The sequence below is a fragment of the Macrosteles quadrilineatus genome, unplaced genomic scaffold, assembly GCF_028750875.1.
Source record: "Macrosteles quadrilineatus isolate MER2022 unplaced genomic scaffold, UCM_ALF_1.0 Scaffold_5__1_contigs__length_97177068, whole genome shotgun sequence".
NCBI classification, from domain to species: domain Eukaryota; kingdom Metazoa; phylum Arthropoda; class Insecta; order Hemiptera; family Cicadellidae; genus Macrosteles; species Macrosteles quadrilineatus.
The window spans coordinates 60,693,733-60,720,287 of record NW_026542598.1 but is presented as its reverse complement, the minus strand read 5'-3'; the positions used below and the strand labels follow the sequence as shown (position 1 = coordinate 60,720,287).

At 34.2% G+C, this 26,555-nt stretch overlaps 1 protein-coding gene across 1 annotated transcript in view; it reads left to right on the top strand.

Moving 5' to 3' along the window:
* Nucleotides 1-26,555, top strand: part of LOC128995640 (small subunit processome component 20 homolog) — a 37,153-nt gene that overhangs the window by 3,126 nt on the left and 7,472 nt on the right. Inside the window, exons 4-29 of the mRNA XM_054420656.1 lie at nt 407-522; nt 1,524-1,626; nt 3,141-3,419; nt 5,218-5,450; nt 6,729-7,179; nt 7,622-8,006; nt 8,592-8,751; nt 8,879-9,103; nt 9,392-9,568; nt 10,218-10,343; nt 10,672-10,838; nt 11,098-11,242; nt 11,798-11,990; nt 15,465-15,562; nt 16,245-16,474; nt 17,101-17,470; nt 18,106-18,295; nt 18,862-19,053; nt 19,525-19,658; nt 20,067-20,205; nt 20,770-21,407; nt 21,801-22,056; nt 22,877-23,044; nt 23,563-23,803; nt 25,465-25,655; nt 26,239-26,409. Of these exons, the coding sequence (XP_054276631.1) occupies nt 407-522; nt 1,524-1,626; nt 3,141-3,419; nt 5,218-5,450; nt 6,729-7,179; nt 7,622-8,006; nt 8,592-8,751; nt 8,879-9,103; nt 9,392-9,568; nt 10,218-10,343; nt 10,672-10,838; nt 11,098-11,242; nt 11,798-11,990; nt 15,465-15,562; nt 16,245-16,474; nt 17,101-17,470; nt 18,106-18,295; nt 18,862-19,053; nt 19,525-19,658; nt 20,067-20,205; nt 20,770-21,407; nt 21,801-22,056; nt 22,877-23,044; nt 23,563-23,803; nt 25,465-25,655; nt 26,239-26,409 (5,778 nt within the window). The remainder of the gene's footprint in view (nt 1-406; nt 523-1,523; nt 1,627-3,140; nt 3,420-5,217; nt 5,451-6,728; nt 7,180-7,621; nt 8,007-8,591; nt 8,752-8,878; nt 9,104-9,391; nt 9,569-10,217; nt 10,344-10,671; nt 10,839-11,097; nt 11,243-11,797; nt 11,991-15,464; nt 15,563-16,244; nt 16,475-17,100; nt 17,471-18,105; nt 18,296-18,861; nt 19,054-19,524; nt 19,659-20,066; nt 20,206-20,769; nt 21,408-21,800; nt 22,057-22,876; nt 23,045-23,562; nt 23,804-25,464; nt 25,656-26,238; nt 26,410-26,555) is intronic.

Sequence of the window (26,555 nt, the reverse complement as noted above, 5' to 3'; positions counted from 1 at the left end):
TTCATTGAGATTATCCAGCCTACAGAATATTTGAAGAGTAGACAATTTTTCTACTTTTTACACAATTTTTCAGTTTTCCAATCAGTCAATCAAGTCATTATGGTAAAGAGCTTTGCATATAATTATATGTAAAAAGTTTGGCTACATAACTTTACCTAAACATAGATGTTGTTCAAAGGTTTATTGCGGACATTTTCCATCACGAAAGTGAAACTTTCAAGAGTGTGTTCTCACGAAGTTTCACTTTCGTGATGGAAAATGTCTGCAATAAACCTTTGAACAACATTAACTCACCATCACCAACAATGAACTTCAAATAAACATAGATCTTTGGAAAAACATGCTCTAAGTAAATGGTTTTTGATAAATCTTTCTGCTCACAAAATCTTCATTATTGTTTTTCCAGGGGGTTCCTGGCTGTGGTAAGCTTCTGTTTGAGGTGGTCAAAGGTGTCCAGGGTCAGTTCCATAACTGTGCTCAGTCCTGGCTGCAGTTTCTGCTTCAGTCCCTGGAGGATGATGGGTAATTCATTAGGATTATTGCACACATCAAGCTTTTATGATGTCGTACAAATCCTGTAAAGATTAAGCAATTAATATTTTATTTGGAATCTTCATCTTTTTCTTCCCTTTTTTGTGATTGACAAAGTGTTCAGAGACCATAAAATATTTCAATTTTGGGTATGTATATCAATATGTTTTTTTATTGAAAAGACACCCACTGTAGGACTACATGTAAGCCTGCTCTGCATATAAAAAAATCTACTCTAGCCTAGAGCCCTGTATCAAGAATACGGTACCTAATCTTTCATCTAGTTTAGATTTTAAAAATGCACACCTAAGTTACCAATACAAGTTTAAATGCGGTTTTTCTTATTTATTTTAACTTTGGTTTTGTTGTGAACTGAAATCAAGATTAATGATTATCTTCTCTACATTCAAGCAAACACGATCATGAACTTTATTGTTGTATCAAAAAAGTTTGTGCTTCAACAACAGGGTAAAGATTATTTGTTTGGCCTTGTCTTGGACAATCACACTCTTTTATCTGTCAGGTTTACCCACTAAGGTCCAGTGCTCTTTTATTATTAAATGCATTGAATAACTTAAGATACATTTTTTGGAGACTGTTCCTATTTTTTGGCAAAACTTTAAAATTTATTCCAATACAAAATATCTCTATTTAAGCCTTACTAAAAGTATGCCATAGACTTTTTCATAGGCACTGTTCTAAAATTAAATATCTGTGAAATTTGTATGATTACTAAATTGGCGATCCACAATTATATGAAGGACTTAATTTTCAGTAGACAAATATTTTAAATATTTAAAAGACATTTAAATGTTAACCAATACATAATGTCTTGAGAATAACTTTTTTACAGTTACAAAGTGATTATAAAAAATAAAATGGAAACAATGGAATACTTTCTTTATTTTACCAGATATTTGTAAAGTAGGCTATTAAGATCAAAGACACCGTATAATGTCAATGGAATATGATCTTGACTGTTATTTCAACAGATTACCTTCACAAGTGCTGGTTGATATTCTGTCCGAAATGTTCACATGCATCGCAACTGGAATCCTCACTAAGTACAGCAAGATGTTTTGGGACAGTTTACAGGTATTCCTCAATTCATTTTATCATAGTACAGTCCACGAGAGTCTGCAGTTGAGGGAGGAGCCTATTTACCACGTGACTTCGAAGGAGCCAATGAGGATCTCTCGTTGTTGCTAAATCTAATAATACCAGCAGCTGATTTTAAAATATTGTTTAGTAAATTTTAATTAGTGTCGTCAACAGGCGATATGGCAACGTCACATTAGCCCTGTCTTATCATTGGCTGACGCCAACTGCAGACTCTCGTGGACCCTTAATTCCTCTCAATTCCTCTCAATACCTTTTAGTAATGTCTTTACCATTTATTAAATTTCTTCCAATGTTTCATATAGGCCTACAATTAAAAATTTTAAATCCTTTAAGCCCTAAGGCTCATATATCGACCATTTTCACTTGGCATAACTTAACAAAAGTGGCTGAAAACTGCACCACGTGCAGCTTCCTTGGAGAAAAGACTTATTTACAATAGGTTATGTACCTTTGTACGTACAGTAGTTTGGGGATTACTAGTTCCGGGTCATCCTGAGTAATCCGCAAACTAGACCTACTGTTTTAAGACTGATGACAGACAAAGGTACGTAACTTATCATATATTCATTTGTACAGTCATTAGTCAGTCATGGTGACAAGAATGTTTGAAAAAAATAAAGAAAACATAAAATCACTACACTAGGATGTACAAATTTAAATTGTCATTATCACAATAGACCGTTTGGTCTAATCATTTTCATAGGGTCAAAGACTACAGTCAGTTTTGGTTAGGTCATAGAATATCTGTCTTGGACAGGTTAGGTGTTCAAGTCATGATGAGACCCACCTTAAGTAAATAAACAGTGGATGGGTTAGTTGAAAGTCAATGATATGAGTGGATTCTTTGAGATGCACATCCAAACAGGCATTTTACTACTTTATGCTTATCCCTATTCACAAAAAATTGATCGATAAGAATATATGGATTTAGGTTGTCATAAGATGAAGATGTGTGATAGGCATGTTATAATCAATAAATGAGTTTGGGGCACACATCTTTAATCCTCAAAGGATTTTAGAAAGGCAGTTTTTTCACCTTAAAATCAACTAAAGAAGTAACTTAGGTCTGCGGCTTGCAATAAAATACTGTCGTACATTTTTAAAGAGATGAGACTAAGTTTCTAATGTTTAATAATGGTTTAATTTACCTCTGTCAATATGGTCCTTGCGTAGTTTGTCACTACTGCAGTTTCGTGCTCGTGGAGCACATCATCAGGTGAAGGTCACAAAAAGTTAAAACATTTTCCTTACGTGAAGGTCGTCAATTTAACACACCGAAACTGCAGTAGTGACAAACTACGCAAGGACCATATTGACAGAGGTAAATTAAACCATTATTATTGTTGCTGTATGGTCCAGAGGCTACCCATCATTCTAATGTTTGTTTCTAAACCACTCTACGTCCCTCATTTCCCCAATGATTAAATTTTTCAATAACAACAATCAGTGATGTTTACAACAACATATAGGGTTTTTTTCGGTTTCAGGAAAATATTAAAAGACAAGTATTAAAATTGTCAGAGGAGATAAGTGAAAAATGTTTGAATACTTTGAAGAACCTGTTACAACTCACTCTAGTTGTATTGAACTACAAAAACTGTGTTTTTCTGCTGAATCCTGCAGAATTTGTGAAGACAGTGACCCTGATTATTTCAGACAACTGTCCCTTGGATATTATGATGAAGTTAGTGGATGTTTCAAGAAATGTCCTTCTGTCTCCGAGAATCAGTTTGCCTCAAGATGTGAGCGTTGCGTTGATTCAAAAGGTAAGTTAAATTGTCTGCTAAACATTTTTTTAATAGTTATTTTTCACCCTAGGCATTGTGCAACTCAGTTTTGGAAGACTGTTCCAGATTAAACTGATTAAAAACATTTGACATTCTTGTAATAGAAGACTTACAAAAAGTTTTCCATGTCGTAAATCCATTTTTTCTACAGATAGACTACCTGACAAAGTGGGCTTTCTTGCACTGGTTTTAGCATGCAAAGTCACTGATTCATTTAACTTTGTAACACTCATTTTACTTTCCCGCATTCCAGTATTTTAACGAAACAACACAAAATAGTAGGGTTGTATTAGGCCTGAATATTGTATGCTTGGAAACATATGGGCAACACTGTTAAATCGATCAGCTGGTGCAGTGTTTATTTCTTATTCCATTTGACTATTTTCTAGGGATGGACGAGATTGGATTTTTAGTTCGAGACGAGACGAGACGAGATTTTTTATTTCTCATAAAATTTCGAGACGAGATCGAGACGGGATTTCCCTTCTCATACACAACGGGAAATGCACGTTCAAAATTTTTACCTGATTTTGTAACATTGTTAGATGAATGTTTAAATACAAAAATAATGTTAATAGGCAAGAATATTTACAATCTTTTATTAAAAAACATCAGCATAACATTTTTTTATTAATCACGCCTAACTTATTAATAATGCCTACGATTAGGAAACATAGTGATATCAGTTAGGATAGAGTTCAACTTATCCTAAAATAAAATAAATCATAAAATAAAAGCAATATTAATTTTTCTAAAATAGTTACTACTTGTTTTGACTTTTTATAGTAATAAAACATTCCTCACACTGCTTACACTTAACAAAACTTCTCATAAAGTAATATTATTAAAATAATTAAAGTAATATTTACATTTAAAGAATTAATTGAATAAGAACGCCTTCGCAAAGGAAACGCAACTACAACACGCTCCTGTATTGCGGGTATTGCATTGACTTTCTGCAGGCGTTTTTAATTTTTTTTTTTTTTTTTTTTTTTTTTATTCTCGTCTCGATAAAAATCTCGGACAAAAAGAAATCTCGTCTCGTGTAACGAGATTTAAAATTTCCCGAAAATTTCCCGAAATTTCGAGACTTGACCATCCCTACTATTTTCTTCTTTTTATGCCAGTGGCATTTTACGAGACGCCAACGAGAGATATAAAAAAAAAATGGTAAATGTTTAGTGGATGTGCCGGGAATTAAACCATTGATACAATGACTTAACCTATAAACCTTTTAGGTAGATTTACCAAAAGCTGACAGTATAAGGCTCTCTTGCCATTAATAATTATTAAATCTGTTAGGCTAATAGTAATAATAATCTTCTTGAATTCAGTTTTATTGAATCATTTGTTTAAACAAAATTATAATCCAATAGTTACAAAAATTACAAAAAGCTGACAGACATTAATTCAATGTTATTGTAAGCTAAGGTAAGTTAGTGTATTTGTATAATAGTATGGGGAAATTTAAAGGCAGACAGGTTTTATGGGGAAAATGGCATTTTACTAGATAAACTAAATTCATTTTAAAAATAGGCTAGGCTTCGACAGAAGTTTTGTCATGTTGTTTCAGTTCTAAGACAAGACGTTCTTTGGACACGTTTTCTTGTTCGGATTGGGAATCCGGCTTTTTCTCATGTTAAAACCGAGTTTAGGCCTACTAGAAAATTTTCCTCTTCCTTGGTGAAGATAGATTCTCTGCAAATTCTTCAACATACATAACATTTAATTGTTCCTTGATTTGTTTTACTGTAACCGAACATTTATACTGTTTTAGATCATATCTTCTGGAAACTGGGAAGCTGTTGTATCATTTACGAGTGGAATGTTACCTTACTCCGGTTTTGACAGTCTCATCCTTCCGTCTTTTCTCAAACATTGCCAGGATCAGAATTTTGATCAAGTGCTTCTGGAGTTAACAAGAATAGTTTTAAACAAAACACCACCATCAAAGTCATTTTCAGAGTTAAAAAACACGAGGCATTATCCTTTGCCATGTTCATTGAAGTGGTAGGTTGATTTTTCTAAGTGTTTTTTTTTTTTTATGATGTTACAAAAAAATGTAATTGAAAATTTGATTTATTAATGAATTAGTGCAGTAGTGTCAATCTAAATTTAGATTTTAATAGACTTGATATTGGCCTACTCTAATTTGTCTTTATAACATTTACAAGAAAGCACATTTAATAGCATCCCTAAGATGTGATGAATAATAATTATATATTAATTCTATTTGTACGTGGGTTATCCAGAAAGTAAAGAACGTTTCGCTATGACGCCTCTAGGCGCGCGCCGATCTCGTACATTTTGGTATGTGCGTACTCGGCAACTCAGTCGGCATCCAGCCGTGACAATTGGAGCATTCTAGCGCTGCCCGTTTTTTCACAATTTCAACTTAAGATGAGCGCTGCAATAAAAAATCCCGCCAGTTAAGGGGTGCGGTGAGTGATACGGTTTGTGTTGGCATTAAACTTAAAATCGATAGACATTTATCGCCAAGGGTATGAAGTTCAAGGAAAAAAACGTAATGATTGAAAGTTCTGAGAAAATGGTGCATTCAGATTAAAAATGTCCGATCTGACGCTCATGAGTCATGACGAAGCGAAGGGCGGACGCCGAGCATTGTGACTGATGGAACTGGTCACTAAAGTTGATGAAAAGGTTCGCAAAAACCGCCGATTTCCGATAACGGGTCTTTCGCTTTGTTGCGTGACAATTTTAAACAACAAAGTCCGTGAAAATTTAGGAAAAGTTTCGGTTTTAGGTGTTTTCCAACAAAAACCGTATCACTGACCGCACCCCTTAACTGGCGGGATTTTTGATTGCAGCGCTCATCTTAAGTTGAAATTGTGAAAAAACGGGCAGCGCTAGAATGCTCCAATTGTCACGGCTGGATGCCGACTGAGTTGCCGAGTACGCACATACCAAAATGTACGAGATCGGCGCGCGCCTAGCGGCGTCATAACGAAACGTTCTTTACTTTCTGGATCGCCTAAGTATATTGATAATGATAAAGACTAGATTTTCTGGGTGTATTTTTCTCTTTGTTTAGTTGTATTTTTCATAAGTAGACAGAGGTTCCTGTAGCTGTGCCAAATAATATTTCACAAGAAAAATGTACAACAACCTTTATTTAAGTAACGGGGTAAATTGAAATATCAACAACAAACAATAACCATAACATGTGTTAACACATTAAATACAGTTAATAAGCCAGCTGTCACTACAGTTCCTAACATGGAAGCTTTTGAGTACCCACCCATTATTCATTATGTGTTTTTTTTACAGGAGAGAAGCTATTACCCAAGAACTCTTAAACATTTTAAAATGTGTAAATCAAGCAGATATTGATACAAACTTGGAAAAACTCATCCAAGCTGTTACGGTTCTTCCTAACATGGCAAGGGATAGTCCAACTATGTCAAAAGAAGTGATCAACTTGGCATCCAAATTAACTAATAAATTAGTCGACTCGTTGAAATCTACCAGCTCTCCATCCAAAATTCTGTTTCTCATGCATCAGACTTTAAGTGCCATTTTTCTATTATCTAATAAGGGAGCTGTGGATTTGGAATTGGGCAATGTCCATGAGGTTCTACTTCCTATGATAAACACCAGTGTTTTGGCTCTTCAGACACTTGAAATCTACGTAAATATTGTCAAGCTGGGTGTGTATGAGAAGGATAGGGATAAAATGAAGTGCCAGCTTACTGAAAATCTCACCTCCCCTTTTCACCAGGTTCGTATCTTTTTTCTTACAAATTAAATTTTGTCTCTTAGATCTAGTGTCTGATTATTTTGCGGTTGGTAGTTGAAGTGAGGGATTGGATACAGTCTACTGCCAATGGTTTTTAGTTTTGTGCACACCTTATCAACATTTGCCCACAACAACAGTTGTGTGTAACCTTTATATAATTTTACAAACGTGTGAATCTCATTGGCAAAGAGAACTGTATGGACAGTTTCTATTTCATTAATTCTATACAGTTTCAGAATTAACGGTCTTGCTTTATGCTTTATTATTGTTTAGTAAGAGAAATAGTAATGATTTGATTGCCTAATATTTCTATTATGGAAGAATACAACAACCACAATTAGTTAGTTCATAAACTCTCAAATTATTAGTCATCAAAAATTATACACCAATACCATAAAATGTTTCAACAGTAACCATTTTTCAGATCCGATCCCTAAGTGCCAGTCTCTTGTTGTTTCTTGAACCAAGTAATGAGAGTGAAGTTCACAAGATATTGTCAACCATTGTAAAGGCAGAAGACATTGGAGCTACCATTCATGAGTACCGCGACAAACTTCGCCAACTTCAGATGTTGGAGTGCTCGGACGATACAACACGTCAGACAGAGTTTAGAATACCAGTCAACTACTTGCTCGGCAATCTCCACATCAACTTCAAGTTGTTGTGGGAACCTGTATCCAAGCTAATTGTGTCATATGCCAAGTTGATTCCATCAGCTGAGTTTTGGCCTGTGTTTCTAAATCAGCTGAACCTCGCCGTTGCTCAAGTTCAAAATGGTGTTTCGACCCTTGATAAACATGATTACGAGTGTAAGTAATCTTGTGTTGTTTAGTAGATTGTAAGTTGTACCAAACACTCAATGACATATAAATCACAATATTAATTAGTCTGTTTGACTGGAATGTTTTTACTGTAAACAATGACCTATTTTCCCTTATTTAGTGCCATATAGGTTCTAAGCTGCTATCTTTTAAAAGGACATATTTTCATGACAAAGAGGTATAATTCTTTTATCATTAGGATACAAGTGTGATTTTTGTAATCAAGTTGACTGTTAAAACAAGAAAACTAATAGCTGTTTCTCAAGATTTTCTAGCCGAGTGTCTATAATATACAGATTGTATGAAAAAAAATCTTAAAAAATGTTACGTTTTAAAAACATAAAATAATGAACAGTTTGCAGGTTGATTAGTCAACGGTAGATTCTCTGTGAGTTTAGCGTAAATGAAGCATTCTGATAGTGTTTCCCAAAAATTTGTTTAATAAGAGATTTTATTTTTTAGGACCATAACATCTTTTTTCTGTCTGATCTTAAAATTAAAAGAAACCATCATTTTAGGCTAGTAAAATTTCACCAAAAATATGAAAGTTAAAGGGATATTGTGTATTTTTAGGTGAAGTGTTAGCGGAGGCCAGCAAGCAGTTAGCCTCAGTAGAAGAGCGTCCAGACGTCTTTAACAGACGCATACTGCTGTGGCAGTTGATGACCAACTTTCCTGAAGTTTGTGAAGAGAAAAACAGGGATATTGTGGTGCTGTTCCTAGATTTTCTTAAGTAAGTCACCATTAAACTGTGTATAAATTTTACTTTAAAGTAGGTGTGTATATCCAACAATTGTAATTGTCTCTTTATGTTTGAGAAATCTGGATATCTCTAAAATTTTTAATAATTTTGTTTCAAGAACTGAATACTTTCGGCTCAGTCCTGAGGATGCTACTTGCTGGAATATAAAACAAGGCAAAAGAAAGACAAACGATGATGTAGATAAAAAATCAACAAAAGAAGAAGATAGCATGGAAGTTGAAAACATAAATGGTGATTTAAATGAAATACAGGATTCAGACGATGATGATGAAGAAGAGGAAGTTAAGAATGAAACAATAACTCCTGGAAGAACTGCATCAAAGTAAGTATAGAAATTAAAAATTCATGGTTTTAAACTGATTGTAAAATCTTGGTTTATAATCACTGTAGGCTTACGTAAAAATCACTGTATTGATGGTTATTTTTTGTGTGTAACTCATCTTACTATATTTGTGCATTTAATGCATATTTACACCCATTTTGTAAGAGTACAAACCAAATCCTTATTGCTTTGCTATCTAACGTTCACTTTTATAAGAGTATCGTTAAATAGTCCAATTATCAGTCTATTGTGCGAAATATTTTATTGATTTCTAACTTTGTCTTTCAGGAGTTTGCTGGCTCATCTGACAGTATTCAGCAAGCTACGGAACCCTAGATCAATGTTTAAGGAGCCTGAACTATACAAAACATATCTTGATTTCCTAAGCCACAAGAATCCAGATGTGCAAAAAGCCGCTTTGGATTGTATTATGACATATAAGTTCAAGTATCTCACTCCGTACAAGTGAGTATTTAGTTCTTATAATATGTAGTCAACTCTCTCCCTAAAAGATATGTAATAGTCTAGAAAGGTCCCCCTTTTGTTAACGGAAGATTATAATGTGAGTAATGCATTTAGATTTTTACTCAATAATGGGGTTGCTAGTATTAAACTATATAGAACAGTTGTAAACTTTTTTAAGAAAACATAGGTGAATGAGCCTGTAACCAAATGTTCTACTATTGAAGTTCTATTTTTGCATGGTAAGTGACATAAAAGTTGTTACAGATAACAACAAGTTGATATTTCAGTTTGGCTGGATTGAATAGTTTGTGTATGAGAATGGAAACAGTTTTAAAGCAAAAACTAAGTCATCATTTTATTCTACAATTTACAGCTTTTTTTAGTGTCTTTAGACAATTTTTTTTGTTTAATTTTAATTTGGATATCACTAATTCTTTTGAGAGAAACAAAGAATAAAGGAAGAGAAACAAACCCATTACATTTTTGTGGATATATTGTGGTTTGAATCCGTCCCCCTCACACCAAAGTCCTTCACGCTAACCACTCAGCTAGCAATTCACCCAACCTAAACGTAAGTGAGTGTTTAAACAAAGGAGAGTCTATTTCACAGTCGTGAATCTGTAATTAAATATTGCATGGACTGTTTCAGGGAGCATTTGTATGGACTGATAGATGACAAAACATTCAAGGAAGAAGTGACACTTTTCAGAATCGATGCAGACAATGAAATCATCAGGCCTGAACACAGAGCTGATCTGATTCCTGTGGTCATGAGGTACCTTAATTTTATTCCTAGTTTTCAGTCATCAATAAATAGGTCTATGTTTAAAAAAAAATTATTTTTAAAACATATTTGTTAGTTATGGTGAAAACCTTTATAAAAGTTTATTCATATTCCTATAAGTGCGATGAACGATGTTATGGGTAGCTATTTGCCTAAAAATCACAAAAAACTATAAAAATATAGCTATGTAGATTAAAGGATTAACTAGCAGATGCTTAATACGTTGTATGATTAGTTAACACAAGATTTAACATACTGTAAGCTGTACTAGGGCTATTGTTAAACATGTTGTTTACAATTAGTTTTCCCAATTTTACAGGATTGTGTACAGCAAAATGTTGAACAGAAGTGGTGCCAGGACTGGAAGTAAATCAGCGAAGCAAGTTAGAAGATCAATTGTTTTCCGTTTCCTGGCAGGATGTAAACACGAAGAACTGTTATTCTACTTGAAGATGGCTTTTAGGCTATACGCTTCTACAGTTCAAGGTTAGGGTGAACACTAGAGGCATGTTTTTGAGCTATAAAGTGGAATTTGTGAAATTATTAGCATTGATATTTAAAGAGTGGTAATTTTCCATCATGATTAGTACAGAAATCAAGTTTTGGGATTTGGAATCTGGTCTTTTCCTCAGCTGAGAAAATGTCCTCAGTACCTAAAATTTAACAAGATTGGTACAAAATTCAAGATATTTTGCCAGCCAATCAATAATTAGTTTGATTCTTATATTGATATTTTTTCTTGCAGACGATGCAGCTGCCATGGTACAGTCAGTGCAGTCCACACTAGACCTGTCGGCCATGGTGCCACCCAAGCGACTATTGTCTACTGTCAACCTTTTGATGGTTGTTTTATCTCAATGTGGATCTCTGCTATCAGAGGAAGCCTTGCGGTAAATTTGTACAGAGTGTTTTTTCTGTGTGTATCTATTTATTTATGGCCTAACTGGGCTTTTCTATGGTAAGCTAGCCTAGAACCTTTACTCAATTAAAACCAGTGTGTTGACAAGTTACCTTCCAGACTTTTGGAAACTCTCTCTGTCTCTCTCTTCTTTCTCTTTTGGAACTGAAGTGTGTCTTGTGTCAGTTACTAGTGTTTTTAAACTTTACCAATCTTTATTTTATGGATTTAAGTACACAATACACCCATATTTTTTCTACCCAATATATCTTTGTTTGTTTAAATTCTTTAATTGTATCAATAATAAATATTGATTTACTTTCTTTAGGAACTCAGTTACCTTCTCTATTCGATTGAAATTAATTTTGAGTTTGCTCCGTAAGTCATCCAATTAATTAATGACAGTCACTAGGTATAATAATTCCTTGTGCTTAACCATACCTTCTACAGATTTTCTCTCAATGTAACAATTTAGAAATAAATTTATCAATATTGTCTTGATACACTTACCATTCACACTATTGTTATATTTGGTTGTCTGTGACAGTTTCTTACTCCGTGTGCTGCTGTGTGTGGGAGTGACAGTGTCGTCTGCGCTGTCTCAACGAGAGGTTGTCCATGCAGGATACTTCAACATTCTCAAGAACATCCGGACAGCAGCGTTTGGTGTAATCATCAAGTTCTTCAGTGCTTTTGAGACATTCCCTTGGACCAGCCAAGAGCTTGATGTAGTATATAATGTGAGTATTGGAGATAGTTTTAGTTCTCATGGAAGTTGTTGTCAAGTCTAAGAAAACTCATAGTAACTCTATGAGTTAGTTACTCTATGAGTTAGTAACTCTATGAGTAGTAACTCTATGGTTGAGCTAATATTTCCTAAACGATGGCTTGTATTACCTTTTTTTTATTAACATTTCCATGATTTGTTCTCACTCAAAAACATGGTTTGAAGACATATTATTTTTATAATTTTTATTTTGTAATCCAACTAACACAGACTAAAGAAGATAAATTCCAACTAACCTAACCTTTACAAACAAGAATGCCATGGAGCCACTATCACTTGTGTAATTTTTTTATTTCTTTTTGATTTATTTCAGACTTTTATCAAACTAAGACATTCTCAGATTTATGATCCGTAGTAATTATCTAAAGACAACTTTTAACTTTGCTTTTAGTTAGTGCTTGAATGAGTTAATCTCTTCTTTTTATTTCTAACTATTTGACTCTAAAGCTTATTGACTACAACAAAGTATTATGTTATAGAGATTATTATTATTTATTATTCTGTAAGGGTTATCTGTAGATGGTCCTGCTTCAGAAGAGTGGCATGCTATTGTATTTATCTTATTATGATTTTTAGATTTCTGGTTGAGCTGTTTATTTGGTAATTCACCTGGCCCTGACCGAGTGTTAATCAGAACTTTAAAGACATACAATTGTATCCCAACAATATGTAATCTTACAAATATTATGTTGAAATTTAATTTAGTCCCAGAAAGTTTTAGGGAAGCAAAAACTATTTTAATATATAAAGGGAATGATGCCGCTGATCCTGCTAATTGGAGACCAATTTCAGTCTGTTCAACTCTTAGAAGATTGATAGAGAGAGTGCTGGAGAAAAGAACAAGAAATTACATAGAACTTAATGTCAACCAAAGAGGGTTTGTAGCTCAACCTGGAGCCTTCATAAACCTAGCCCTGGTCAATGGATGTTTACAAGATGCAAAAACGAATAAAAAAGACTGTATGATTGCTATGTTAGATGTTTCAAAGGCATTTGATTGTATTGGTCACGCACATTTAAAAAGATGTCTCCAATCAACAGAAATGCCTTCAATATTAAAAAACTTATTAATAAATTTAATACAAGATAACTATACAAGAATTAGGATTAAAAATACCAAATCTGAAAAAATTTTATTGAAAAGAGGTGTTTTTCAAGGGTCTCCCCTTTCTCCAATCTTTTTTAATCTAGCTATAAATGATATCTTAAATACTATTTCAGAAAAAGAAGTATCTAACAAATTTGGATATAACATTAATTCTAATTTAGACAATATTAGCATCGCTGCCTTTGCAGATGACATAGTGTTATTCTCTAACACAGAAAAATCAATGTCTAAATTGATTAGGACAACAAAAGAACTACGTTCTCAAATTGACCTTGATATTAATATAAATAAATCAAAAATAATTAATATTAAGAAAGGTAAACTTGTTGAAGAGGACATCTACATTGAAAATGAACAAAATGTTATTAAATTCAATACTCTAAAACTTGGGGAAAAAATTAAATATCTTGGTGTAAATTTTGAAAATGAAATAGTTTTTGATAGGTGTGAAGTTATACAAAACTTTCAAAAAGATCTAGAAAGATTAGTTGGAACTAATGTTTTAGGACCAAATCAGAAATTGAATATCATAAATCAGTACCTCTGGCCTAGACTAACATATGTTTTGCAAGTAACACCAAACGAATTAATAAGTATTACATTTCTTGAGGACATCGATAAAATTATTAGAAGTGCAGTAAAAGAAATTCTCACTCTACCAAGTGACACACCCAATTCTTTCTTATATTCCCCTAAAAGATTCAAAGGTCTGGGAATAATTCGAGCAAAATGGGAAAGTTCTATACAGCATATAAATATGTGTGTAATTCTAAAAAACGTACAAAATAGCCATGTAAACGAGCTAATAAACATCCCCCAAAGAATTACCATGTCACTTCAAAAACTTCAAATAGAAATTGATGATATTTTTACACATGATTTTGAATTTAAAGAGAAAAAAAGAATTGGTTTAAATTTGAGATCAAAATTACAGTTAAAAGAATTTGAACTTTGGTCTAAATTACCATGTAAAGGTAGAGGAATAGAATTATTCAAAGAAGTGCCTAGTAGCAACACATGGATATATTTAAAAAATGGCCTTACTACAGGAGAATGGATCACTTCATTAAAAATGATATCTGGTGTTGTACCAGTACGCAGTGTACCAGGGCGAAGCCAGGATGGAACCCTTTGCAGACATTGCAAGGAGCCTGAAACCCTTCCGCATGTCCTTGGCTCTTGTCCCTTTGGTGCCTTACTGCGTAATGCAAGACACCATGCTGTAAGAGCAATGATCGCAGAAGAACTACGAAAAAAAGGCTGGCAAGTAGTAGAAGAAATACATTGCACTGAAGATGGTGGATCGAACAGAAGATTGGACATTTTAATTTATGATACAAAATCTAAAAGTGGAATTGTAATTGATCCAACAATAAGGTTCGAAACATCAACAAATCAACCCCTAGAAGTAGATGAAGAAAAGAGGAAAATCTATAGTAAATGTGAAACTTATTTAAGAAACAAATATAATCTAAATTCTATATCAGTAATTGGCATAATGATTGGTGCAAGAGGAACTATTACAAAATTTTTTGACGAATTTTTAAAAAAATATAATCTTCCATCAAAATTAAAAAATGAAATAGTCATAAAAGTGTTAAAAGAATCATGTAAAATCATTCAAAATCATTTATATGGACAACGTTATTAATCTATGTTACATGTTATTTATATCGTAAATTTAAGTTTTTTTTTACTGTGTCTAATAGGCAAAGTTTATTAATAAACTCAGTTTTCAAAAAAAAAAAAAAAAAATCTATTTGTAATCTAATGTCTGCTTGTTTTCTGGTACTATGATCAAATAGTAAATCACACAGTGAAACATTTTCTCTAAAATCAGAGAAAATATTTAGTTTGAAATGAAACCGGACATAAAACCCACATCCAAGCAAGTACTTGGGTTTTAATAGGGTGAAATGTATTTTTGCTGTAACGAACACACACATTGACATTGACATTAACATTAACCAATTAAAATCCTTAAGAAAAATGTGTTTGGATTTCACCCACTTTTTTGGCTGTTTCATCTAGTACTTGTTAGGTACAATGATAAATACTCAACTAGCCTAGATAGATATGAAGTCTTATAAAAATTGTGTGTATTTTATTCACTATACCCTTAAAGTTCTCAATATAAAATAGCAAAAAGTGAGCCAAGTCCACACAAATTTACCAATTAATCACACGTCACTTGAAAGAATACCATTTAAAAACGCAAATCTTTTCTCATACAAATTTGAATCTTATACTTTTTTTACCTTATACACACCTACCTTTATTTTTACCTTTTTTAGTGTGACATGAACATTATGTTTGCAGGTGTTTGTCTGGCCTTACCTACCCAAGCTGCCAGTAGAAGGCATCCATAGTCCTACACCTTTGATGAAGCTCTTCATGGCTTGGAGTCAACTTCCTAGGCAAGTCATTAGTACTCACAGTTTATATTTTTAATTTTCACAGCGATTGTATTTCTTATTAGAATATTATTGAGTGTGTATGTGGTGTTAAAGTTCTTCAATAAAATGCCTATATTACAACAAAATTAAAAACCCCTTCCATGCGGGATCAAAGTTTGTTAAACCTCTGTTCATCTACTTTAAAAAAAACGAAGACAATTTTATACAATAATTTATAAATATATTATTAAAGACTAAAGAGTCATTTTTGCTCTTGTGAACTATCCCTCAACCTCCTTATTGGCTTGAATTTTAGTATAAATTTAATTTCATTAACTGTTAGTCAATTAGCCTAAGTTAAGTTACATAAGGTTGCCACTACATGTACATAACATGGTTTAATGGTTGAGTAGCTAAGTGGAGAAAGTGCTCGCCTTATAATCAGAAGGCTTCTGATTCGGATAAGAGTCATCAATGTTTTGATGGTTTGAAACTGGTTCCAGCTGTCATCAATCATTGGAATGTAATAAATTACAGAAACTGCTGGTCTTAGTCAGTCAGTAACAAAGCTACAAAAGGCATTTCTATTCAAAACTACAGTAAACTCATGCAGTGTTCTGGTCCTGCCTCAATGACACGATTTACTGATGATATAATCATAATGTTTCATGAATTCAGATTATTTGATGCGGCATCTTTACAGGTATTTCCCTCTTCTTATAAAGTACCAGAAGGACTCACCAGAAGTGACTCCTCTACCTTTCATAATGACTCTACTAACCTCCACTAAGACCCATGGTTCGGTTGTCAACGCCATAATGGACATTGTAGACAAGCTTGTAAACTGGGAGGACAACATGGATGAAGATGTACCTCCAACCCCACCATTGCTTATTAACGACTTGCTTGACGTGGACAGTTATGATATTCAAGGTGGGTTGTGTTTTTGAATAAATATAGGCTAGCCTAAATTCCTAGCTAAGCTAGGAAGTCCTAGTTCCTATGTCAACTGTCAAATGGAGAGGTTTCTTTACATCTATAAACATAGTGTAGTTTAAAACACTAGTGACAGGAAAAGTCTTATCTATTTTACCTACAAATAAAATGTTAAAATTATGACCCTGTGAGTCACATGCCATTACACCATCAAAACTGGTTTGAATTACAGTAGAACCTCTTTAATCCGAACCCCTGTAATTTGAACGTCCACTAATCCGAACCCCTCATTGCTGTACTCTATACACAATACAGCAGATCTTTATTGTATACTGTATTTAATGTACAGTACTGTTTATTCACCATGTTTACTACTGTATGAAAGAAACACTGTATTTTAATTTATAAAACATTTTTTTCACTTTTCCCAAAATAATTTAGATAAATTTTAGCCATGTTTTAGCTATTGTTATGTAAAAACAACAATATGTTCTGTAATCCGAACTATTCACTAGTCCGAACTACCCCTGGTCCCAATTAGTTCGGATTAAAGAGGTTCTACTGTATTACTATTACAAATACTAACTAACTTGGGTATTTGATCAAATTCCACGTTGTTTTAGGTCATACAAACTTTGGCAGCAGAATCCTGTATCCTCACATTCCGGCGGTGTTGGAAAGAATGAAGAGGAAACTCAGCCGACCTAAAGCAACTCTGGGACATCGAGACTTGACGATTCTCTCTCACGTGACCAGTCTGGTCCATGACTCCGAGACTAGTGAAACGTTGCTCTCCCTGATGATTCCTGTGGTCGGACGCAAGGCAGGGGCAGGCGAGCATGTCATCTGCCCTCTCATCACCACTGTTACCAACCTGATCACCAACGTGACTCACCCGCGAGGATACATTCGCAGTTTGGCACCACTGTTCGGCTCTGTAGTCGGGGCTGAACCTCGTAGAATGCTGTCAGCTTTGGTTAAGAGCATTGATGGGTGAGTGAGTAGTTAAAAAATAAATGTATTTAGATAGTGATAACTTTTGCTGTGTTGGTGGATTAACTTGCTGAAACGTCTTTTGGTTTGGTTGAAATTCATTAAAAAACTGTGAGTCTAATGATTAAGAATTAAAAAGAAAAATCTGGTGATAATTAATTTTTTGTAGTGAGTTTGCTATTTAAGGGTTTTACAGGCACCAACCTCTAATCCTCTAATGTAAACAAATACATTTTTACAAAAACAAGAGTTTTTAAAATTCAAAATCAAAACTTTAAGGTTAGTTGTGTATTATTCATCTTCACAAAGTTTTATGTATCACTGTGTTTAAATGACTCTCTGAGGTCAGGACAACTCTTCGCCAGGAGGAATTGATTGGCAGGTTACAGGTATTCATCAAATGCTAGAATCTTTAAGGTCTAACTAAGGTTAAGGTTTAAATAAACAACTTATTAAGGTACACAATAATTTAACTAATTTGGATAAAGTGCTTTATGGCTTTGGCTTGCCCCTGCAAGATACCATTACATTACCATACCAACTACCATTACCAACTAGCGATCGTTGACCAGATGTCTGGATTGATCTTGTCAGATAAAATTTACTAAGATAAGAAGTGTTTAATTTGTTTACAGTGAGGAGAATGGCCTGAATGCTCAACTTTTAGCTGATTTAAATGCCTGGAATGCCAAATGGCTTGATCAGCCAGATTTTGAGCGCCGCTTGGATGCTTTCAAGATAATTAGTCAATTAAACTCTGATGGTAAAATAACCATTGAACAAGGCGTGATTATTATCTACACGTGTTTCCACTTCATTAGAACTGTAAGTATAAGAAATGAAATGATGTATTTTTGATAGGAAGGTTATATATGATTGTGATGTTTTGCAAATATACAGTAGCCAAGCCATTGTTCTGTTATCACAGCTCAAACTAACTACTCATAAGTGGTTCTTATTGTTGTTTTGCATACATTTCTAAGATTCGTGGGGGATAGTTGTGCTATTAAAATTAAATTACTGGAAACATATTTATTGTCATGAGGGTTAACTGCACTTATGAAAGTAATAAAGAGCATTACTGTATAGGCCTACTTCATTTTCTAACTTTATGCTTTTTGTTATTTGATATATTCACTTATTTATTTGGATATTTATTGTGCCTGGTATGTTCAAAATTAGTATAGTATGTACTAGGTAGGAAAAACAAAGTAAAAATATAAAGAGAATTTAATAGTTCCTGACGTTTTTAGAGAGAATAGTGTAGCAGTAACTGCCATTTGAAATACATGAACAGTAGAATTGCACAGTGAATGCAAAATTAACTACAGGACTGCATTTACGGAAACAATTCTTACTGAACTATTGTGTTTTTTTTTTTTTTTTATCAGGAAAAAGACATGTCGCTGAAGGACTGCGCTAGTCAGTGTCTTCACAAACTTTGTCCGAGCCTGTGCCAACAATATCCTGGAGAATTGGAGTTCCTTGTCAATAAAACAATTCTGGGGATCCTAGCGGCTGGTCTTAGAGATAAGAGAAGTGAAACTGTCCAACAGGAATCCATCACTCTTCTTGGATACATGGTTTGTAATATTTAGTTGGCAAGGTTCATTTTCCTACAGTGCCTTAACAAGTCACTATTTCTGCCTTGACTATAATATAAGCTAATCCGGCATCTGATGGTTTGGTACTTTCAGGATTCGGGTTTTGGTCTAAAGGTATAATATTTTTTAAGCAATAGTTTGGCTGCCAGAAACAATCATCAGATGTCAGGAGCAAGTGGCAGACAGTGGTTAGACTTAGCGAGGTCATAGAATTTTTCCATTAAGAAAATTTGAAGGTAATTTACATCAAAGCTTGATTCATTTATGTAGCAAATTATACTAAAAGAAAAGACCAATCGTAGTTGTAAATTAAATGTTCACCACTCCTATGACATTATATACAGTACAAGGAATTGAAATTATATAAATATAACAGTGGACCTGTATAAGAATTTGCCACATAAGGATGTTATTGTATTCCAATATTAACAGAAATTATATTTTTTTCAGGCTCGAGAATGCCCCCAAGTCCATCCGGTTCTCCGAGACTTGTCTTTGTTGGGGAATAAAATTGATATGGAAGTGGACTTTTTCGAAAATTTACAGCATTTGCAACTGCATCGTAAAGTTCGAGCCTTGTTGAAGTGAGTTGATTGTTGATTCATTAAATGGCAAATGGGTTAAACTGGTTCATCATTTGTTTACAGATAAAAATTATCAAACATGTTGTATAAAAACAAAACTGATAAAACTGTAATTGATTCTTATTAATTTAACAGCATAGTAAATTATGTATGTAAAGATTTGTTTGGTTTTCCAGGCAAATGTCCTTTTTTCAACTTATTTTAGCCCTTAAAAATTAATAACTGATTTTGTGTTGTTTGGATGGTCAAACCAAAACTCAAATCTCAAAACTACTAAAAATTTGGAAAAATGTTTTTTTTTTAATTCAATGGAGGAGTTTCAAAAGTCATAACTCTAAAACCATGGCACTTAACATAAACTTAAATTTTAATTCGGACTTGACGATATTAATTTGATTCTGTTCACAGATTTTGTGATGTCTGCAAAACACTGTCGAAGCCACTCAACACACGGACCCTGACTCAGTTTGTTCTACCAATAATCTCCAACTTCCTTTGTTCAGAAAAATACCAGAATAAAAACACCATTGTGGATGCTGCTATTGAGGTAACGTACTGTGGATGATTATCAAACAAAATTTAGAATTTTAGCATTTAGCATAAATATGTGTGAATATTAGTTGTATTAATTCTTAGCCGACAATGATGGATGGAGTGTCAATGGAAAAGATTTTCCTTAAGCAGAAACTATGGGACTTCTTTAGTTCTGGAAATATGAATCTAGTCACTATATACATCCTTTTTTACAAAATTCCCTATAGAAAGATAGCCTTAGTCTTACCATAGAATTCATGGTAAAATCTAGGTCCTGCTCCACATTTGAGATGAAATTTCAAATTAATTCATTAGTATTTAAATTGTTGTTATATCCTAGACAAAATATTCCTCTTAAAACAGTTATGAAACAATAGAACATTTTTTATTACCTTTTTAAATTACTCACCTTTTTGGTATGTTCTTTGACATTTTTGTTACCTGTTGAGAAGTAGTAGCTAAGTCTTTAAAATATTTTTGTTTCATTGTGAGGCAAAAATGTATCAGTCAATTGATGAACTATGCGAATACATTTTTTTAAATATTTTACAACTAGTAATCGTGTATCTATTTTCAGGTTTTAGGAACTGTGTGCAAAATGCTTCCATGGCATCAGTATGAATTAGTTCTTCGGTTTTACTTAGGCAAGCTAAAAAGTTCAGTGGAATACCAAAAACAGCTTGTTAGAATAATAGTCATAATCTTAAACGCCTTTCATTTTGACCTAAGCAATGCTGACTTAAAAGAAACACCTGTGATTGAAAACATTGTGAAAGATTCCAAACCGACAACTGATGAGAATAGTGAGGAAAATAAGGAAAATGAGGAAAACAAAGAAGAAGAAGATTCACAAGAAGACAAACCTAAAGAAGATGATTTAGAGGAATTGTTAGACAAAGACGAGTCAATGATGACACAAGATGACACAGAGGTAATGGAAGTCCAAGAAGAAGTTGTACCTGTGATTGAGAGACAGATCGTTCTGAACAAGTCTCTTGCGACGAGAGTTATCTACACGATAAGAACGATCCTGCTGCCTCAGCTTCACAGAACGATAACAGCTCGTACTCAGAGTGATGCGATGCACAAAGTGAATCGTAAGATGGCTGGGCCTGACCGGGACGAGGAAGACATTCTGCGTGTGCCGATAGGACTGGCCATGGTGAAACTGTTGCAGCGACTACCTGAAGAGGTGCTGCAACAGAACATCTGTGGGTAGGTGGACTAACTGTAGCCAGTGTATTTTCCAAAGAGTATTTTAGTTAGTTGTTTGTTGCTGTGATATAAACGTTTGCTGTGATATCGATATAAGTTGTCCTTTTAGTTTGGTTTAGGCTATCTACTCCTTCACATTAGTTTGACGAGCTTGCCTTGTCTAGCGTGAAAAGACACTGCTACGGTTTGACTGTACTGGTAAGCTGTAGAATCACTGTACTATTTAGAACTCGGACTGTATAAAACACTGTCCAATAGTTGCTTAATCTTTTGCATATTTTCATGAAAAAACGAAAAGAAAAAAAACAGATTGTAGGCCTATATATATTCCTCCTATTAATCAGAATCCTACTATATTTGATCTAAATCCCTTCAAAATTTCCATGTTGACAGAATCCTGATGAAGCTGTGCACTTTCCTCAAGTCTCGTCTGGACAGTGTGCGACGCATCACCAGGGAGACTCTGCAGAAGGTGATAGTTACCCTCGGACCCAAGTATCTGCTACAGCTGGCACAAGAGATGTCTACCATACTGACCCATGGCTTCCATGTCCACGTCATGGTGTACTCTCTACACAGTGTGTTAGTGGCGGTGAAAGGTCTGCTGCAACCGGGGGATATAGACCCGTGTGTCCCTATCATACTGCAGGTAACATGCTAAGTTCTGTTGATTGATTATCGTATGTAGATTTCTTATTGAATGTTACAATCTTAAGTCATTTTTATTTGCATTAATGCTACAATATACAACATGGTGAGTTTTGAGACAGAAACTGATCATATGATTGGGCTTTAAATTAACTAGCTGTTACCCACGGGCTTCACACCGTTTGACTTCATAAGTATTAATAAAACTATTGATTGGTTAAGGCTTAAATAAACAAAACAGAGTACAGTAATACAAACAAATAATCACACCTGATTTTAATCTAAATATTTAAAAGGAAAAGCCCTCACTGGCTCACTCACTCATCACTAATTCTCCCACTTCCCATTTACCTAGGAGGCTGAAATTCGGTACACCGGATTCTTTGGGCGTTAAATATGAAAACTAAGTAGTTTTTATTCAGATCGGGCTTTCGGGCTCCGCCCCAGTGGCTCTGGAGTTTCTCATGTTAATCTTATGATTTTTCACACCTTAAAAGGAATTAATGAATCTTTAGGAAGCATGTTAAGAGTCAAATGATTCTGAGTGTAAAATAGGGTCTTTAGATGCATAATGTGCTCTTATTTGGATACTTTTTTGTTACTGTAGTAAAGGTAAAATTCGGGAATCATAGCAAGTTTACTGCTTCTTATTTTAAAAAGATCATCAAACCTAAACTAAGATATATCATGTAGACATTTGTTTGTATTCTAGTCCAAAACGTTGACTTTTGTTTTCCAATGTTTTTTATAGTTGCAATATTTTTAAGACTTGTTACTAATGTTTTATCTCTGAGCACACTCTTTGTAACTCTTGATTGCAGGCTTGTAGGACAGATCTGTTTGGGAAGACTGCAGAAGAGAAAGAAGTTAAGCAGATCGCTGGCAACCTGATGGAGGCTCGAGCAAACCGCAGCTACGACATGTACCACATTCTGGCGGAGTTTGTGTCACAGAAGAGTCTTATAAACTTGATTGTTCCTTTGAAAGAGGTTAGTTATTGAGTTGTGTTTGTGGTCAAAAGTTTTTTTCAAATTTGGAAGAGTAAAGTTATTTTAAATACCTAATAAGCTATTGCAGTTTTAGTGTGATTCATTCAATATAACTTAATTACAACTAACTTTATAATATTGGGACAAAAAAAACCTCAGGAACCTTTCCTAAAGACCAGATAATGGCAGATATAATTAGTATGAGAGAGAATTGTGCATCGTGGTAAGTGTTAATGATAAGATCAGAGCAGAGACTGGCCAGAAGGAAGACACCCATTGGGAATTATTAAGGATGAGGTAGTAAAAATCGTGCAAAAATTATGTTACGTTGGTTTCAACATCTCGTTGATTGGAGTCTCAGAAAACAGAAGTTTTTTTTAGAGGCAACTGGTTGGTGAGGCCCGGAACTGATTTGCAAGGAGTACTCTAAAACTGTAAAATTTCTATCATAATTTTATTTTAATCACTTTTGCATCTATTGTAGTTAAATTTGGTTTTGAGTTGATGAATTGTTGCAGGAGGTAAGCCGTACCCTGTCTCACAAGTCCGTCAACAAAGCTAGAGAATGCTTGAGACACATTGTACTAGGTTTGGTGGACAACAAGTTTGTTACAACAGAGTCACTGTTGATCTTTGCCTACGGAACATCGTCTGAGAGTGTCCCGGCATTGTTTTCCAACCTCAAGAAGGACCAGAAAGCTGACAAACCAAAGACAAATCTCCTGGAAGAGAGGAAAGACGTATTTCTGATTCCAAGTGGTGAGTAGTTTCAATCGTGTGTTGGTGATACATTATTCTGTTAAGCATACAATTACATCATATTAAAATCAAAACTGGAACTACGTTGCTAAAGTGCCCAGTAAATGTTGTGAACAATGCTTTTTCAACATACAACACGCAAATATTATTATACTGTAATAACAGGTATTCAGTCCAGTTCTTTTTGGTAAAAACGCAATACATGCTGCTCTCTGTGTCCGAAGCAAGATACAATCCGTAATACATGCATGTAACTTATGTTCTAGATTTATGTAAATAAAAAAGTGCTATGGAAGTATTTACGATATCTCTCAGATTAGATTTATAATTTTTTTTAGCAAGTTTATACTGATAACTTTTTGTTCTGCAAACAGAAAAAATATGTTTTTAGAGGTTACATAAAAATATTTCGGCAACACAAAATTGTCAATATTAAAGATCTAATTAAAAAATAGGTATTTACCTTCGTCTACAGCTCAAACTGTTGTAACTTGAGTTACGGCCGTTTCGGCATTATAATGCCATCATCAGACGTTGAACATTCAGCTGAAGTAGCGTCGTCATAGTTGAAACACATAACACGAACACGAATAACATTTTACAAGTAACGAAAACACAACGAACAGGCCTGTCGCACACACGGTACCGGTTGACATTGCCGCGATCAGAACTGGATGCCGCTTAGAATCCTGCATCGTTCTTTGCGTAGTGGTGTTATCAGCTGACCTTTGTACTCCTGCCTTTTGTCTCTTGTCCTGGTCTAAAATACTATCGAATATGATGTGTGATTTATATTGTAGTTTGTCATTTAATATTGTGTCATCAAAATTATTTTCTGTATAGGCTCTGTAAATTTTGTATTCTTCTAGTGTGTCCAATTTATTTCCTTTCTTGCTTGTGTGGAGTATATCGAGGCCAGTGTTCAGATCATACATGTCATGATTCTTGTCAACCAGGTGTTGAGCAAAGGATGATTTTTGTTTGTCGGCTCTTGGACATGGGTGATGTTCTTTGTACCTGGTTCCGAATGTCCGTCCAGTTTTTCCTATGCAAAAGCTCGGGCAACTAGCACATTTAATTTCCCACACAGCTTGCTGACGATGGCATTATAATTCCGAAACGGCCGTAACTCAAGTTACAACAGTTTGAGCTGTAGACGAAGGTAAATACCTATTTTTAATTAATATCACAGCTCAGGGGCTTAAAATGGATTTTAATTAAAGATCTATCTCATTTTTACTTTAAAGATGCATTTGTGGACGAATGTTTGGATATTGGTGTCTTGGTTGCCCAAAAGATTCTGAATATGAAGCAGCAGCAATGTTATGGGCTTGTGCCCCAGTTCCACCACTAATATTTATCAGTTAAGAGTTCAGTACAGTATATATTTTTTTTAATCGATCAGTATCAGCTCACCCCTTGCTCTGCTTCGTACATTCCACATAACAGGCCTGAGACCCAGGTTAATGAGAGGTTAATGAGACATATGCAAGGTTAAAATATAGAAATAACGATAAAACAAATTTTTTTGACAACAAACATTTTTTTCCGTGTAGTTTTTTGTTTTTTGTTACCTTACTGTTATTTGCATGTTATTTAACATCCTTTTTTGTTTTATGGACGGGACATAAATAACTTTACTTATGAAACATTTCTTTCAGAGCCTAAAAGCCGGCCTAGTGCACAAACCAAGCATTGCGTCCACACTAACGCTCACATTTTTGTGGAGTTTGGACTGCTGCTCTACTACTTTCTGTTAAAACGAGAGAAAATCAAAGGAGCAGATTACAGGCCACACTTGGATCCGTTGGTTAAGGTTTTGTCAGATTGCCTCAAGTCTGAACATGTCAAGGTAACTGAGGGTTAAATTATCTATTTAAATACGGTATTTTAATTTTGTGATCACCGACTACTTTTTAGTCTCAGAGATGTAGAACACATTGGTGTCAACATAAAAAGTCGGAAACGACTTGGGTTACTGGAAATGTGTGCTGGTGCCTGCTCTTTTTAAAATCATAATAAAAACTCCAGTCTGGAATTCTCTTATACCTGGCTAAATTGTATAGTTAAATACATGGTTAGTGTGATATGTTGACCATCAGATTTATCCAAATAAAATAATGAAATTTTATACTTTTGTAAATTAGAATATGAATTATAGTTATCTAATGTACCGTATCCTAAATATACTTGAAATCCTTTAAAACTAGGCATATTTCAATAAATATTCAATAAATATCAATATTTGGTTTTCCTTTTTTTGCCAAAGGATTTGCAAGAATAAATTGAAACCCTGCCGTTTTGAACATTTTTGCTCTAAAGCTTACATACTTTTGTGACATTAGGCAAGAATTTACAAAACTGAAAAAGGTAAAGAATGGGAATGTTTTGGCTCAAGGACCGCAAGACTTTTTCATATCTAAATCTTGTTCCAGATCACATCAATATCGCTGCAATGCCTCTGTTGGGTTGTCAAGTTTGATCTGCCCACTTTAAAGACAAAGTTGGAAGATATAACTGACAGTGTGTTCAAACTGCTGCACAAGTACGCGGCCGCTGGACTCAGTAAGGGAGATAACTTTGATCTAGTCATGGCGGCTTTCAAGGTAAAATTTGCCTGATTAAATAGTTATTGAAATTTCATAGAAGGTGTAATAGTATCTGGCATTTGACATATTTTACCCAATATAAAGATAATATGCGAAGTATTTTACTGTCAGTTCTGCGATCTCCAAGGAATAAAATATCTAGG